Source organism: Drosophila obscura, unplaced genomic scaffold, assembly GCF_018151105.1.
Source record: "Drosophila obscura isolate BZ-5 IFL unplaced genomic scaffold, ASM1815110v1 contig_179, whole genome shotgun sequence".
NCBI lineage: Eukaryota > Metazoa > Arthropoda > Insecta > Diptera > Drosophilidae > Drosophila > Drosophila obscura.
This window is the reverse complement of record NW_024542766.1, coordinates 1,725,625-1,743,238: the sequence shown is the minus strand read 5'-3', so window position 1 is coordinate 1,743,238 and position 17,614 is coordinate 1,725,625. Positions and strand designations below refer to the sequence as shown.

The following is a 17,614-nucleotide window of genomic DNA, read 5'->3' as shown; positions in this document are numbered from 1 at the left end:
TGGCCACCTGCCATTTTGGGGCGTATTAAAATTGCCCCATGGATCATTTGCAATTTTAACAGTTTTTCTCTCTCTCTATCTCTCTCTGGCATTCCCCCAGTCGCTTTTTTTTCGGTGCTTTGCTTTGCTAGTTTTTCCATATTTGAATATGTATGAAATGCTGGCTGGATACCAAGCGAAAATCAATTTAAAATAACTTTATACCCTCCTACCAAAAAAAAAAAAAAACAAAACCAGCAGCAAAGAGAGAAGAGAAAAATTCAGAAGCAGGAATACAATAATTGCGTATACGCCGTGTGGGGCTTATACAATTTTTCCACTTTGATTCGCTTGGGGTGCGGGGGACAGACAACGTAGCAAAAATCGAATTAAGTGTGAAATATATTCAAATGGCATAAAAAATGAGCGTGTCCGTGGAAACCATTTAAAAAGAATTACCAAGAATTTTGGGGATGGCGCAAAAATGTTCATGAATACATTCATAAATCATACACAATTAATTAAGAGTGTACGAGTGTGTGTGTGTGTGTGTGTCCTCTATGGAGAGAGCTGCACACACCGGTTGTCACTTAAATATGTAAACTTTTTGCAGGACTTTTCCCTCTAAGCCCATAAATAAATCAAGCAACCGACTCTGTCTCTCTTGCTGCACTCTATCGCTTGGCCTCTGCGTTTCGTAATGCATTTACTGATGCCTCGGGAGGGTGGGTTGTAAAAGCAATTTGCTGGCATTGTAAAAATTGAAATACAAATTTTAAATAAATTGCATACAAATGCGCTTATTCAATTTCGGAAAACAAAGTGGAAAATAAGAGGAAAACTTGTACACCAGCAACCAGCGAGCCAGCCAAAAGCAAAGCAAAAGCAACCGCAAAGCACTTGACACGCTCAGCTGCTGTCCAATCTAATGGACACAACCGCTCTCTCTCTCTCTGTGTCTCTGGGATGTCCCTGCTGCTGCTGCTGTGTCTGTACTGGCAAATCCCCCAAAACACACACACACACATACACACAGCTACACGTATGACTAAAACAAAACGAAGGAAAATGCCAATAAATGCAAATAAATTTAAGCTTATTTTACTGCTAGTTTTTCAGTGCTTTTACAGCTTCCTTCACCAGTCTTGTATGCAAAACTAAGCAATCAATATTTCTCTCAGTGTGGCTTTTGTTTGCACTTCCTGTGTGTTGTGTTGGCGGATAAGCAAAATAATGACATTCGGTTCAAAGTGTGCCATAAACCATGCCAACCAAGAAGCTATCGGAATACAAGCTCCTTGTACACGGGATCATACATAAAAAGCCACTCGATTACATAGCATGTGAACATGAGACTAGACTTATGGGCTAAGCTAAGAAAATGTATGCAAAAGGAGGGACGGAGGAGAGTGTAAAGAGAGATTTGATTTTCTTTAAAAATTTTGTATTTCAAAATAGTTTTACACTTAAACAGAATTTAACCGAATGGAAAATAAACACAGAGACTGGCCAACGACGACTGGCTACGAATCTATTCCATATCGGAAACATATCGTATGTCTAATATAGAAATTGTAGATCGAGTAAATGTGAGCTTAAGGCTAACCAAAGAGGTTGAAATCGGCATTTAGAGCACCTAAACGGGATGCACCCCTGTCCAGTATGACTCCCTTCTTAGGAGTTCTTCTGTGGCACCTTCACAATGACGCTCTTGACCTCTGTGTAGTTGGAAAGCGCATACTCGCCGTTCTCACGGCCATGGCCGGACATCTTGTAGCCGCCGAAGGGAGCCTGGGCGGCCAGGGCATTGTAGGTGTTCACCCAGACAGTGCCGGCACGCAGTCCACCCACAATGTAGTTGGCCTTGTCCAGATCCTTGGTGAAGACGGCGGCGGCCAGGCCGTACTCCGAGTTGTTGGCACGCTCAATGACCTCGTCGAGCTTCTTGAAGCGTATGATCTGCTGCACGGGGCCGAAGATCTCCTCGCGGGCAATGGTCATGTTGTCCTGGACATCGGCGAACACCGTGGGCTGGACAAAGTAGCCGGGAAGGCCATCGGGACGGCTACCGCCGGCCACCAGCTTGGCGCCCTGCTGCTTGCCCTGCTGGATCATGCCGAGAATCTTGTCCATCTGCTCCTCGTTGACCTGGGGACCCTGCTCGGTTTTCAGATCGAAGGGATTGCCCACGGTCCTCTTCTTGGCGCGCTCCGCACTGCGCTCCACGAACTCATCGTAGATCTTGTCCTCCACAAAGGTGCGAGAGCCGGCACAGCAGCACTGGCCCATGTTGAAGAACAGACCGAAGTGGGCCGTCTCCACGGCGTAGTCCAGGTCCGTGTCGGAGAGAATAATGTTGGGCGACTTGCCGCCCAGCTCCAGAGTCACGCGCTTGAGGTTCGTGTTGCCGGAAGCCAGCTGGATGAGCTTGCCCACATCCGTGGAGCCTGTGAAGGCCACCTTATCGACATCGGCGTGATTGGCCAGGGCAGCGCCGGCTCCACCGAAGCCAGGCACCACATTGACCACACCCTCCGGGAAGCCAGCCTCCTTTATCAGCTGGGCAATGTACAGGGCCGTCAGACTGGTCTGCTCGGCCGGCTTCAGGATGATGGTGTTGCCGGTGGCCAGTGCGGGTCCCAGTTTCCAGGCCATCATCAGAATGGGGAAGTTCCAGGGTATGATCTGACCGCACACGCCCACAGGCTCGTGGCGGGTGTACGCGAAGAAGTCACCGTCCATGGGGAGCGTCTTGCCGTGGTTCTTGTCGGCCCAGCCGGCAAAGTAGCGCAGATTCTTGATGGCTGTGGGCAGATCCACATTGTAGGACATGCTGTAGGGTTTGCCATTGTCCAGGGTCTCCAAACTCTGCCAAAGGAAGACAGTTGATTACTATCATGCAAATGGAATTTGGTTAAATCTAAAAACCTACAGCCAAGTAGACCTGATCCCGCTCCATAAGGTCCGCCAAGCGGTAGAGCAGACGACCGCGCTCCGAAGCATCCATTCGGCGCCATGGGGAACCCAGCCTGCGATGCACAAAATAAATACAATCATAAATCACATAAATCTATTCGTTCGAAATCCTCCTCCAATACTCACTTGAAGGCCGAGCGGGCAGCCTTTACGGCAATATCGATATCCTCCTTATCGCCACCCTGGATTTCGGCGATGACCTGCTCTGTGGTCGGATTAATGGTCTCAAATGTTTTGCCCGATTTGCTCTTGTGCCACTCATTGTTGATGAACAGCTGTAAAGGGAGATAATCGTTAGAATACAGCAGGTGCATTTATTTATTTCCTATCATATCATTTCCATAATCCGGCATATTGCATTTTCTGTTCATATTTCGTACAAAGTTTCAATGAATGCCGCACCTCAATTTGATGAGCCCTCGGACTGCTGCTGAGCCCCAACCCCATTGAATAATCATCTGAACGTTCAGTAAGCATGTGGGCTACCAACAGCGATAATGCCCCCCTCCTGCCCCTATTTTTGTGTAATCAGAAACGTTTACCGGTTAACTGATTAGAATTGAAATGAAATGACGCCCTATCTACCTCGCACGCCATCTCCCCAAGATGTAGTACCTTTTATTATTATTTTTTTAATTTTACAATCGAATCTATCTGTAGTCTCACGCGTTCGACTATATAAAACTTTCCATCAGACCACAAAAGTTGGAAATGATTTGCAAAACATACACGTGTAGAGCTACGTATGTATATTTACATATGTATATGTATGTATGCCTGTCTGGGCTTGGCTAGACGATCGAGAACTAGTTTAGGGGCCTGCTTTTGTTTTAAATTAAAAATTATGTTATCTGCAAAGCTTTAGACTTGCCTTCTCGAGCTAGTGGCAGTCTTTAGAGTTTTTTTTTGTGATAAGGCATGGCATAAAACCCATAAACAGAGAGTGAATCAACCGATAAGAAAGCATTAAGTACATATGTTGAGACATCGAGTGTTTTTTTTTTGTTGCCAAACAGACTGATATTTGAGAGGTTTGTTAGCTGATAGGCCTTAGTAGAACAGCCCACTGCTCAATTTTCGATCTAAATCGACTTTCGTTCCACAAAATGTTTACTCTTCATATTCCTAACAAATCTATTAATAATTTGAGGAAATTTCCTGTCAATGAAAATAAAGTTGCTCTTTCCACAGTTAATAATCTGGTCATCATTCTGCGAATAAAAATTCCATCGATAGGCGGAACATGAACAGCTGATCCTTTCTCTTTCCTCTCCTCTCTCTCTCTCTTTCGTTCGACGAAAATAATAATTTCCCAATCAATATTCAGACAAAGTTCCCCCCATTCCCGCTCTACTTATGGCGCTTACACTCCCATATGCTGGCATTATTGCAAATGCCCTGCCATATCTAAATGGGAATACTCATCACCACACACCATACCCCCCTCTCCAACCCACACTGATTCCAATTAAATCTAACGAACGCCGGGGCTCTAATTGTCGCGCAAGGCACAAAAAACACGAGCAAACTTGTAAAATCGTAGAATTTATGCAAAATTCCCTCGCGGCATAAGCATACAAACAGTAAATGCGGAAAGAAACCGCAAAACATGTAGCGCGACAGAGAGAGAAGAAGGAGCAGAGCGATATTGAGAGAACATTTGGCAATTCAGCGACGCTGTGACATAACTAAGAAATGGAAAATAACAGCAGCAGCAGCAGGCAAGCAGCACATATGAACCGCAGCATGCGTCGAAGCTTTGATACCCTGGCAAATTAGATATATGATGTCATTCGATTCCGATTAAGTTTGGCAAAGCTTTGGACAACACGTGGAAAACTACATATGATAATTATCTACAACAAGGAACCAATTATGCGCACAAGCTATTATAATTCTTACGTGCGTTTCAAGCATTCTATAATAGTGATACCCCTTTAATACCCAACAATTTCAGAGAGCAACAGCAGCAGAGAGAGAGAGAGAGAGAGTAGCAGCAGCTGTACCTAGTGCCAACAACAACAACAACTACAGCCGGCGACTGTTTTTTGCTTTTGCATTCTCTTTTGTCTATTTTATGCCGGTCGTACGTTCCGGCCGCTTTGTTGTCTTAATCCCCTACAGCTACCCCATTGATAAGCATTTATATATGGTGTGTACGTGAACTGAATGTTGTGCGGGTTGGAGCCCTGTTTATTTGCAAATTTTTTTTTATTTTTTTATTGGGTAGCCACAAAAGGAAGCAAAAACCAAAACATGAAAACTTTAAAACCTGATTTTGCGTTTATAGCGCATTAGAAATGAGTAGAAAACGAAAACCCAGAGTCGGAGAGCAGAGAGCAGAGCACGCAGAGCGATTTCAGCTGCAGTCCGAAGACTCAAGGTCAAGTCAAAAACATGTTGGCACGCGTTTTGCAGTCTTTATTGGTTCTTATTCGCGATAAGCGCGTTTTCACTTTCTTGTATTATTAGTTATTATTCATTTGCGCACTTACTCCGGTGTAGAGCACCTCCGGGGTGGTCTGGGGCTGGGGCAGAGCAGAGTAGTGGGCCACAGCTGCGGCAAAGTTCTTGTTCTGTGAACGCAACAGGGCGCCACCGGTCTTCAGAACGCGCTGCATTGTGTATTTATTTTTCTTTTCACGGAAGCGGAGCAGGAGCGAAAACTAGTTGAAGGCACGGCCGTCCACGGGCAACTGTAAAGCTGCCTGAACGCTGCCTCTCGCGAAACCTACGAGGAAATAATTCAAGTGTCGCCGCAGAGATGAGTGCGTGACACGTGGCAGCCTCACGGTTACAAAAATCACAAAAAAAAAATAAATTTAAAAAATATAAATCAACAATATAATATACAAATATGCCATGGGGGAGATAGTTAGTGTTCACGAGTTTTTATAAAGTTTCTTTTCGAGCCTTTGAGACCCACATCCCTAGACCCTACTGATAATGACGAATGCTGGCGAGAGTGCGATAGCTAGACATAACAAGATAGTGGGATAGAAGAGAGCAGCGCAAGTATTTCTTGAGTGGGGAAGAGAATGAAAAGCACTCTCAAGTGCCGACCCTAGAATGGGAATACAATAACAAAACTTATAAATAAAAGTATGAACAAAAATCCATTAAATAAATTGCCTTTGCATGTGGATCCGAAATTCGTATGCAAAAGCGGGAATACAGTGAAAGATCTGCGAGCGCACAACAATAACAGAAGAAGTGGGTGTGCACTCCAGACAGTTTTCCCTGTACTCGTTATAATATTGTTTATTATTTTTTTTGGTACAGTGACAGATTATCGCTGGCAAGTAAAAACAGAAATAAATTAGCATATGATTTATGCAGAAAAAGAAACTTGTGGAATATATTTCCAAGATGAATTGCGAGTTTATTCAGATAAGAGATGAAATCTGAAGAATTTCATAATATCAGGAAATTAAATTCAAACCCAAGCAAATAAAATATACTCGTTGTGTAAAAAAACTTATCAGCATTTATTTGTGTCGATCAATCAATATTCTTGGCAATCTCACTCTCTATAATATTCCACCACTCTTTATTGTGATATTTTTCCACTTCCACTCAAAATATTAATTGCCCTTTGCCTACTTTTCGGCTGTCAAGCGAAAATACATAAAACCCTCGAAATTGATGGCCCCCAAATGGATTTTGTTTGTCCATAATTCATTAAAAGAGATTTAGGACAATTTGTCGAATGCTTGGTGGTTTTCGTTCTCGTATTCGTACTCGTAAATGTATTATTCCCACTCGTAAATTGAAAGCTCAGCGCAGCTGTCAAGTGAATCAACGCTTGCCAGCATCAAAATCAGCAGCAGAACAAAACACACAGAAAATCCAATCACTGACTGGAAAAACTAATTCGATGCATGAAAATGCTATGCAATTTGGAATCGGAGTTGAGTAAACATTGCGTATGGGTCTGCGTTTGCGTTCGAGTCGGGGCCAATTACCATCGTCAAACAGCCGAAATAAACTTTAATGGCTATTGTTATGCGTCGGTCCCTGTTATTGATGATTCTGCTGCGGATGACCATGGGATGGGTATGTGGCTGCTGCTGCTGCTGCTGATGCTCCTGATGCTGCTGTCCTCAGCGGAATGAAATATTTAATAACCGACGAGAGAGAACAAACAGTTTGGCATAAAAATCACATTCAATATGGACAACTCAGCAGCAGCAGCAGGACCCAGCTCTGGTCTCTGCAGGACACGCACTTAAATGTCAGTGATTGCAGGACCCTCTTCGAAGCCACCCCAACCCCCACCTCCCCAATGTGTGTGTGTGTGTGTGTGGGTTATAAATGTGCAGAATGAAATTTACAACAAATTGTTGGAAATGACTTTCAATTGAATTTAATTACGCCTGTTGGGAGTCGTTGACTGTTGACGTTGACGTTGTTGTCCTTCCTTCCTTCCACATGCGAGTGCGAGTGCGAGTACTCGTATAATTTTATGGATGATTACGTAAATTAAGTTTGCTTTTCATGCGGCTGGTTGATATGTGTGTGTGTGTCTGTGTGTGTTAGTTTGTTGCAGGTGCGTAATCGAGGTGGGAATATAATTAACACCGATACTTCTTGCCATTCGGTAGCTCCCCTGCTGTTTCATTGATGCTCTCAAAGGGCGCGCGAATAATTTGAAATAATTTACAAACATTATTTCCATTGGAGTGGAATGGAATGCTTTCGCTGGCCTCAAAGGAATGTTAATGATGATGGAACTTTGCTGCAAAATAGATTTGAAATATTTGAAATGCACTTCCGAAAAAGATGCCTTTGATTTATTCCTTTTCATATTAATTGAAATACTTAACAAATATTTAATTGCAATCGAACAGGGGTTGCTGGCTGTTAAATAATACCATTTTAATATGCCAGCCACATGTTCGTTCCCACATGGCATTATTACCATATTTGAGGCCATTAAAAAACACCCAACCCCCTGCCACGAGTAAAAGTTGTAGATTGACTTTCGTTTGCTTAGGCGAAAGATCAACAAATTCCACAAAGAATAAGTTGAAAATCCATCAATTTTGTGCGGTAATCATCTGCCTGTCAAAGGTTACATCAAACAAAGGAGGAAACTCTAGCCCCACTTTTGGCGCAGAACACAAAAAGCGAAAACCAACAAAAAACGAATGAAAAACCAGAGGAAATTCCAGGAAAAAAAAGGGCCAACCAGGAGATGGGCAAAAACTGAAGTGAAATGTATGCAAATGGCTTATGGCTGGGGGGTTTTTGCTTACACTTGCTGCTTGACCCTTTGCAGTGCTCTCAATGCCCACGCTACTCCCTTTTTTATGGCTCTCTTTCAGAGTCGGAGGCAAACAGAATTGGGTTTGCCGTGGCAAGAATGAGGGTCAGGAGTTATGGCTTAAGTAATTTGTTAAGTTATTAGGTGGCTCCGGCCCTGGCCCACATGGCGTATGCGCATTGCGTATTAGTAGTTCCCATGCAAATGCCCTGCCATGCCGCACATAATTTATATTCTCTTTCCTTGCTTCTTTTGCAGATATGAAACCTACAAGGCAACGCTCAAGAAAATCCCCGCAACACGCCTCTCCCGACTGACCGAAGCGCTGGCCAACTACGATCCGGTGCTCAATGAATACTTCTTCGATCGCCATCCCGGTGTGTTCACCCAAATCCTCAACTATTACAGGTGAGTCCATCCGAGAGGGGGGAAATCCTAATTAAGTTGCTGTCGGCGAAAGCTGCTTAAACGTGCAAGGACTCTGAAATGAGGGCGGGAATAGCCGAGGAGAAAGTTATCCCCTGAATGGTAATTACAGCATTTAAGCTGGAAGGATGTTTGGCATTTCAATTTCTGTTTGCCTTTAACTGCAATGATTCCTCTGCTGATTAATGGCACTCAACAAACACATCACATTGGAGCCGGGCCGGGCTGGGCCAATTTCCCCCGATGAATAAACAAAGTAATATTTTAATTGCTGCAAAAACAAAACCCCCCTTCCCACAGCAGGACTCAACATTAATCTCGCAACTTTTTGGTGCTGCAAAAGTTGATACAACATTTTTCCTTTGCGGGTCATTAGCGGGCTCATTTATCTTTGGGGCCTGGCTGCGCTGCGCTGCGCTTCTCTTCGCTCCCGCAATGACTTAAGTTGTTTAAAATTAATGAAACTTTGTTTTGGCCATCTTCAGCGCCCTGCCAGCGCACACACCTCCTGGCTGCTGGTTGCTGGGTGATGCTGCAAATGAAGGTACAGCGCTGTCAGCAGCATCCCATGGTTACATCTTCATTGATTGGACAGCTACACCCACACCAACCATCCCCCCACCCCATAGCTCACGGGTCTTTGGCCAAACAGTTTTCCAACTCAATTAACCAGGCACCCCCCCACACACAGCCCCGCCAAACTCCACGGAAAATGGTGTCAAAAGAGGGCAAACAGGAGAGAAAAAAAAACGGTGCAGCATCCAGGGTTGATTGGATATGAAACTGAGTCCTCGAGGGTGCAAGAATGCCCCTTCGTATCACCATTATGCTGGGGAGGGGCTGGGGGTTTGTATAATCAAATTATGCACGCACCAAAAGCCACACACAATTTCTCTGTGCCAGAGGAGGATTTCACATTCATATTGATAAAAGCTGAGTGGAATGGAATTGACGGTGCAGCACAAATTAGACGGCAGAAACGTGCGATAATTTGCGTTTCTTTATCGATTTCTTATCGATTGGATGCTGGTGGTGATGATTAGGGGAAATGAGGGAATATTGAGGGAATTTTAAGTAAAATATATTTTAGGGATATTTATTGAAGGAGAGGTTCTGTGGTTCTGTGGAGGAAACAGATACAAAAGTAAAGTAAAATGTAAACTCCACCCAGAGCTCTGCTTTCAGTCCATTAAAAGCTGTTGCTTTTCTTATTGTAAGCTCCGTAATCAGCACAATTTACACTGCAAATAATGACTTTTCGCAGCTTGGCACTGCAGCACAGACCTCCAGCTTGTCCTTTGGGCGTCAGCCATTGTCCATTGTTTTCCCACCATTCTTGCACACGAAATTAAAGCAAAAGTCGCAAGGGTCGCGTGGAGACCCAATCGATGGGTCATTGTTTATGCACAGTTAAGCGGCTGATCGGTGGTGGCTGGTGGTGCATGTGGGCCACTCGGCAGGTCAGCTATAAATATTGATTATATATTGGTTGCATCGCTGGCAACCGCTGCGTATGGGCTATATTTTGCATGGACACTTGATGAAATGAAGGGACAAAGGCCAGCAGCGAAAACCTGACCAAAATTGTTAGTTTTTGGGGGACAGCGAAAATGTTGTAAAGGTGGGTGGCAGGCGGGAATTGTTGAGTGGTTTTTATGGCGGAAACCAATTACCGATCCGCGGGAGACAGCGCGCAAGAGAATTATGGCAGAAAGCCCCTGACAATGACTGCAGCGCACTTCGAGAGATTAAAAAGTACAGAATGCTGGCAGATAAAGGTAAAGATAAAAGCTGCGACTAAGCGATACTCTGTACGGAATAGGAGCATGCATGAATGCTGAATGCTGAACGCTGGATATATTTGAAGTGCTTTGAACATTTTTATGAAGTGTAAAGTGATTCCATTTTCACTTCCAACAAACTCATTCCGAGCCACTATCATTCCCTGCTCTTTCCACAATCCCTTGCCACCTTTGGCAGGGTATTTAATAGATACATTTTCCTGCCATTAAAATGACCGTGCAAATTTTCCAGCGGTCGTGTCAAAATGTCAAAGTCGCTGGGTGGAGAGGCAGAACCTCGAACAGGAGGATCAGGTTCGGTTCCCATCATGGAATCCGCAATTTGCAAGTCCGCAGGCAGTCACCACTCCCCCACTGGATAGCGGGGGTGGTGGTGGGGGGCGTGCAGATAGTGCGCGAGTTTTTCTTGGGTTTTTTTTTGTCTGTGTAATATTTTTTTGTCCAAGGCATTCCCCGTGTAACGAAATGATTTTTAACAAGCGCACAAAAGCGCTGCCAACCAACACGAAAGCGAAAAAGTTGCACACAAAAAACCGAATGTAAAAGAAGGGACATTCAGGATATGCACACGTGCTGCACATGTGTCTGTGTGTGTGTGTGTGTGTGTGTGTGTGTGGGGCAGGGAGTAGAGATATCATCCAAAAATAAAACAAGACAAGGACTTGCCGCCACGCCCACCGTGCCAGCTCTCATGGCTGTCCAGCAGCTGATATGGCATTACAAGTTGGCCAACAACTGCAGACAAGGACCGAGGTCCATCCGCACTCCCCCCTCTCTTTTTGCGGCAGCCATTTACTGCAATTTGCACACACAGCGGCCAGAAGAAAGGAAAGGGTCACGTCGCCGAAGCGGTGGATGCCCTTTGTTTTCCTGCAAGGGATGTGATGTAGTGGAAGGGATTGTGCCCATTTGAAAGGGTGCACAAATTGTTGCACATGCAGGAGGGGCACGAGGAGGGGGAGCCGGAGACAAGGGCCATGAGCTGTGCCACACGATGGCCACACGAATGGAACAACGGCCAAGGCAGCACCAGCAGCAGCAGCAGCATTATGAATATGCCACGGGGCTGCCGGGTAGAAAGGGGACAATGGGGTAGTCCTCCCCTCCCCCTACCCCTCCCCCTCCTGCAGCTGAATGTCGAGTATCCACACATTTACCTGCCATGCATATATGCAATGGATACGAATGGTCCTGCACTTCTCCGCAATTTGTAGCCACAATGTCAGACGTGCCATTTTGGTCATAATAATACGGAGAAAGGAGACTGTTCAACGGACTGATGTGGCTTAAACGGAATGCAGGTTAAAGTCCAGGAATTTGTTCTTGGACACTGCAGGGGGAGTTGCATTAATTGCTTGATACTCGCACAAACGGCAGACCGAACAATCTCCTGCTACAGATGGGCCAATTTGAGGCCAAGAAATTGGCCGAAGATTTCATCAGACTTTGGTACATAAAGGCAGACAAAATCTATACTCAATTAAGGTTTAATTAACTCTTATTATCTGTTGTTATCTCTGCCTAATAGAACTGGAAAGCTGCACTATCCAACCGATGTGTGTGGCCCTTTATTCGAGGAGGAGCTGGAGTTTTGGGGCCTCGACTCGAATCAGGTAGAGCCCTGCTGCTGGTCCACCTACAGCATACATCGCGATACGCAAGTGAGTGACACAGATGCACAGGGAATAAAATATATAAATAATATGCCTCTCATCCCCCCCCCCCCCTCTATAGAACACCTTAGCCATATTAGATAAGCTAGATATTGAAAATGAAAAGCCCACGGAGGAGCAGATAGCCCGTCTATTTGGCTTTGAGGAGGCATTGAGCAACGGCGAGCTTAACTGCTGGCAACGGCTGAAACCCAAGATCTGGGCCATGTTCGATGAGCCCTCAAGTTCCACAGGGGCGAAGGTAGGACCCCCCCCCACAAAGCTTACCATCTTAAGCAAATACTTAAGATCTGTTTTCTCTCCTTTAGATCGTTGCTGGCATGTCGGTTTTCTTTATATTTGTTTCTGTGATATCATTCTGTCTGAAGACCCATCCCGGCTTCCGTGTCGATCTGCCCGTCACTCACAATGGACACAGTGGTGGTCCTGGTGGTGGCCCTGGTGGCGGCGGCACCCATCCGCATGGCCATGACCCACTGGGCGAACCGCCGCCACAGACGACGCATCAGTATCATCAGCATAGCATTACGCCGCCCAGCGGCAGCATTGGGCCCACCTTTCGTGTCACGAACTACACCAGCTACAGCAGCGGCAACTTCACGGCCGCCCAGGCCACGCCCATAGCCAGCATCAAGGGCGGCCAGCGGCAGCGCCTGAAACGAGACCTCAACGGGAGTGCCATAAATGAGTTTATCGGGGATCAGCTGCTGGGCAACAATGGCCGAAGGCAGCACGGTTGGGTCGAGACCTACGGCCAGCCCCATGAGGCCTTCTTCTACGTGGAATTGGTGTGCAATGTGTGGTTCTTCATTGAGGTGCTCATTCGATTGATTGTAAGTGTTTCGAGGGCCTTCCTTACTGCCTGCCCTACTCGGTATACCCCACTGCAACTCCCCCACTTGCTCCCGTAGGTGTCGCCGAATCTGTGGCAGTTCATCAAATCGCCAGTGAACATCATTGACTTTACGGCCACGCTGAGTTTCTACACGGACGTGATGCAGCGCATGGGCGAGTACACGGGCCTCCTGGAGGCCTTCTCCATCGTGCGGATAATGCGATTGTTCAAACTGACGCGCCACTCGCCCGGATTGCGCATTCTCATCCACACGTTCAAGGCCTCCGCCAAGGAGCTAACGCTGCTCGTCTTCTTCCTCGTCCTGGGCATCGTGTTCTTTGCCAGTCTCGCGTACTATGCCGAGAAGCTGCAGGTGAGTGAGTGGCAGGTGGCAGTTGCCAGTTGCCAGTTGCCAGGTGCCAGGTGACTCCTTTGAGAGTATTCCTATCTGCTGATGGCTTTTGTTACTCACCCCCCCCTCTCTTCACTCCGACAGGACAACCCGGACAACCAGTTCAAGAGCATCCCATTGGGCCTGTGGTGGGCGATTGTGACCATGACCACCGTCGGCTATGGCGATGTGGCGCCCAAAACCTATCCGGGAATGTTTGTGGGCGCCCTGTGCGCCCTCGCTGGTGTCCTGACCATCGCCCTGCCCGTACCTGTTATCGTTAGCAACTTCTCCATGTTCTATTCCCACACACAGGTGAGTGTGCAGGACGCAGGACGTCTCCTCCCTTTGAATTACTCTTTACTCCCCTCCTGTTTGTGCACAGGCCCGCTCCAAGCTGCCCAAGAAGCGGCGTCGTGTCCTGCCCGTGGAGCAGCCGCGTCGCAAGCGGGAGCCAACAGCCCCGCATCGCGGACGGACGAACGCCATTAAGCAAACGCCGCCCACTGTGCCGGGAATGATGGGTGGCGGAGGTCCCCCGCCTGGCGGTGGGTTAGGAGGCATGGGCCATGCTGCGGGCCACCCAGCGGCGGCAGCGCCCATGTTCAAGGATGCATTCGGTGGTGCTAAAATTGGTGAGTACCCAAAACGAATTATGCAACAAAATGCTGCCCCTTGCTGGAGGCAGAGCTATGGAGAATAATAGATATGTCTGTCCGGTGGAATATTTAATGGATTTTTTACTATGTGAAAATTCGATGGCATCCACAATGCTACAGATATAACGCTCTACAGTCATTTGTGAGGACTTTATACACCTAATTTCTCATTTTTATTATGATTGGATAATTATTTACGCCTAAAACCTGTAAAAATATATAATTAATGGGTACCTCATGGTCGGAAGACACGACTATATATGCTGTATGCTCTTCTATCTTCCCCTCGCTCTCTTTTGGTTGTTTTATAATTTTGTGTCCCTTTTTTTTCTTTGCTTTTTTGGCCTGCAGATGTTTAGAGCAGCAGCCTCAGCGACAACGCACACAGACACCCACTGCAAACAGTTAACACACACACACAGATACATATGCTCTGCTGTACTGCACTCCCCTCCACCCCAACCACGGCTCTCTCCTATCTTGCTCCTGGGGGCCAAACTAATTTCATTCAATTTCTTGTTTAATTATTTTATTATTTATGCACCCTTCAGTGGGCGAGGAGTCAGCTGTTATTTAGCATTTACTACCGCCAGCTCCCCGATCTCTGGAGAGTCCTGTTTCTGGCGCCCCTGGGGTCCTTCCATGCGGTGAATTTCCATTTTACTGATTATTCAAAAGCATTCCGGACGGAAGCAGAACCAGGTCCAGGTCCAGTGCCAGAGTGAGGGCCAGATTCAGGGGACAAGGACAGAGGCAGTCAGGCAGGCAGCACATGTGATGTGGTGGCGCCTCCGGGCAGCAGTACTTTAGTTGATAAATCATGCGCTCATCCAAGACACCAGATTTCCCCTCCTGCAGCTCCCTGCAGCTCACTGCATCAGCAAGCACTGCAATTGCAGTGGAAATTTGTTCTTAAGAAATTGCGAAATTTACTGAAAGGTTATAAATCTGTTATAAATGTCCTGCTAGGATTTATAATCTCTTTGCGTTTGTTTAATGCTCTCATGTTGGGAGACAACTCCAGTCTCAAGCAGAGCTGGCTGCTGAGTCCATTAATGATTGGATTTGTGGCACAAGATCTAGTGTCGGTTATTTATGTTGTTTATTCAGGAGAGAAAATATATATTTTAATGTTTGCAGAGAAAAGTTTCTGGTTCAATGAAAGAGTAGCGTGCTGGCTGTAGGGGGTTCAGGGATTACTAGAATATAGAAGGTTATTAAGTTTTATTTGGATTTAAGCTGGAAAATGCAAGGGTGAAGAATAACCCTAAGAAAAGCGATTGAAAGAGAAGATTGATGAGATTTTTTTTAGATTTCTATGAGAATAACGTGTAAATCAGTAAAGAAGCTAGAAGAGTAAAGATTATGCTCTCTATGGGGCTTAAAAATCCAGAAATATATTCTCAATAGATCCTTATTAAATGGCACTTAATAAAAGTATCTCAAATGATTTTTTATTCACACTTTTCTCATGCCAATTGTTCATTTAATAATTCTTTTAATTTAACACAAAAGTATAATCAATCTTTAATCCTTTCTTTGTGTTCTTTGAGCTGTTTTTGTGTTGTTTATGTCTTTGGGTATTTATCTAATATTACAAATTGAAACTTCATCCGCTCGTACATTTCCATTCGACTTTGATGTGGCTGCTGCTGCCTTTTTGCTATTTTAATTCCTTGATTTGTTCTTTGATGTTGGATTATTATTATTCGTGTAAAATCGTATTATAAATTACATAAATATATATTTATGTTTAATTGTGTGTGTGTCTACATGTTGTATGTACTCGTATATATGTATGTCTATGTCTATGTCTATGTATATGTCTATGTCTATGTCTATGTCCTTTGTGCGTGCTGACCCACCCACCACCGCCATCAACACCACCACCACCACCACCGCAACCTGGCAGGCACTGTGAACGTGAATGGCGTCAATGTCATTGGCCTGAACCATCCGCATACGCATCCGCATCCGCATTCGCATCCACATCCGCATAGGCAAACGTTGCCGCCAACGCCGCAGCCAGCGACGACGACGGCTCCGACAGCGACAGCGACAGCGATGACAACGACCTATCAAGTGCCTCTGGCTCATCAGCAGCCCCACAACGCCCACAGCCATGCCCATGCTCATGCCCATGGCCATGCCCATGCCCCTGGCTATGCATCGACGATGACGTCACCTACCGGCGTCTCGGCAGCAGCTGTGGCCACAGTTGCCGCCGCCGCGGCTGCTGCTGCAGCCTCAGCCGGTCCCTCGTTCATCAGTTGTAAGTGTAGTAGTCCTGTCTCTTGCTCTCCCCCCCTCTCTTTCTCCACATGTCTCACTTTTTCTCTGTATCTGTATCTGTCTCTGTCTCTCTCCCCCCCCCCTATCTTTGCTGCATGCCGCACGTGTAGGAAAATTGTAGGCGAAAAATAAGGAAATATCCTTTTAATGTCTGCATAAGAACTTTTTATGTGCCTGCTACAATTAGTCGGGGGGGCATGCCCCTCCTTTTTGGCTTGTTAAAATTTATCGCATGCTATAAATTCTACTCGAGTGCCATAACTTTGTCACTCGACGCAGTCAATAAAAGAGGAGGAACCCCACCCACCTTACCGCCTCCATACACAACCCAAAAAAAAAAAAAAAATGAGACAAAACTTTTTACGTTTATTTGCATATTAAAAGCTTTTCGAGGGGGAGCAGGAGAAAACTCAACTCCTTTTTATTTTCGGGCATTTAACTTTAATTGCAATTTTATTATGCTCTCCCGAAAATCCTTTTTATGTCATATTTCAAAATGGACACACAGTCACACCCAAAAGTATTCGCTCCATTTATCGTCAAACAAATTGAAAAAGTTTTTCCATTTGCTGGACCCGTCCGTGTGCCCCGTCCAGCGGAAAAGCACTGGAAAATAATCTAACCCCCCCACGTGTGAAAAAATACCTGTCGAAATAAAAAATAATACCTGCCCACTTATATGTATAATGTGGAAAATGCGCTGGCTGTGTGGAAATTTTTTGTGCAGCATGAAGTGCATTTTAATTAAAGAGCCCACAAAGGCTCAAGGGTGCAAGTCCGTGCCTCGACTCGACTCACTTCGCTCAGGAAAACTTCAGGAGGAAGAAAAAGAAAAAGGGGTGGAAACGGCCAAGCGGAAGGCAGTTTTGCGGCTCTGAAGGCGATTAATTTCTTGAGCCACTTGCAAGCTCATAAAAACTGCAAGAAAAAGTAAAAGAAAATCCAGTGGAAAGTCGAAAGTTGCCTGGCTGAAAATTGTTTAAATGTTAGACATGGCCAAGGGGCGAGAAAAATGTAATGAGGGATTACGCAGGGACTAATCGGAAAAGCGGCAGAGCCCTGGCGATATTTTAACCAAAGATTGTGCCCCGAAAATGGAGCTCCTTCCAGCCAGTCTTTCAGCCTCCTTTATAATTAAAACTCTTCTAGAACTGACTTTTTTTTCTAGGAATTTTCATGCCACTTTTAAGCATAGTTTTGTGCCAGTTGAAAGTTTTCTTTGCTCTATTTTAGCTCCTAAACTGAATTCCTTGCCTTGACAAATTCCTAACAAATTTCCCAAAAAAAAATGTAATTATAAAGTGTTTTCATTGTT

The 17,614-nt window shown here is 45.5% G+C and overlaps 2 protein-coding genes across 4 annotated transcripts in view; one reads left to right on the top strand and one right to left on the bottom strand.

Moving 5' to 3' along the window:
- The window catches only part of LOC111075331 (potassium voltage-gated channel protein Shaw), a 114,018-nt gene that overhangs the window by 20,290 nt on the left and 76,114 nt on the right, over nucleotides 1-17,614 (top strand). For all 3 annotated transcript variants that reach the window (XR_005967582.1, XM_041592416.1, XM_022368536.2), the window contains 7 exons: nucleotides 8,480-8,629; nucleotides 11,978-12,110; nucleotides 12,184-12,363; nucleotides 12,431-12,955; nucleotides 13,034-13,330; nucleotides 13,454-13,663; nucleotides 13,734-13,983. Coding sequence is in view for 2 of the 3 variants with exons in the window: in XM_041592416.1 (XP_041448350.1) it covers nucleotides 8,480-8,629; nucleotides 11,978-12,110; nucleotides 12,184-12,363; nucleotides 12,431-12,955; nucleotides 13,034-13,330; nucleotides 13,454-13,663; nucleotides 13,734-13,983 (1,745 nt within the window). In the remaining variant the exon portion in view is untranslated. The remainder of the gene's footprint in view (nucleotides 1-8,479; nucleotides 8,630-11,977; nucleotides 12,111-12,183; nucleotides 12,364-12,430; nucleotides 12,956-13,033; nucleotides 13,331-13,453; nucleotides 13,664-13,733; nucleotides 13,984-17,614) is intronic.
- On the bottom strand, nucleotides 1,407-5,664 carry LOC111075334 (aldehyde dehydrogenase, mitochondrial). The gene is made up of 4 exons (XM_022368539.2): nucleotides 5,451-5,664; nucleotides 3,082-3,230; nucleotides 2,912-3,008; nucleotides 1,407-2,847 (listed from the first exon to the last, which is right to left on the bottom strand). Exons 1-4 carry the CDS (start codon nucleotides 5,574-5,576, stop codon nucleotides 1,654-1,656), a joined length of 1,566 nt encoding a protein of 521 aa, XP_022224231.2. The 5' UTR covers nucleotides 5,577-5,664; the 3' UTR covers nucleotides 1,407-1,653.

Coding starts and splice junctions, on each gene's coding strand:
- LOC111075334 (XM_022368539.2), bottom strand. CDS start 5,576: ATGCAGCGCGTTCTGAAGACCGGTGGCGCCCTGTTGCGTTCACAGAAC. Junction 3,231..5,450: donor CGGAGGTGCTCTACACCGGA/GTAAGTGCGCAA, acceptor CTCCCTTTACAG/CTGTTCATCAACAATGAGTG. Junction 2,848..2,911: donor GGGATCAGGTCTACTTGGCT/GTAGGTTTTTAG, acceptor TTCCTTTGGCAG/AGTTTGGAGACCCTGGACAA.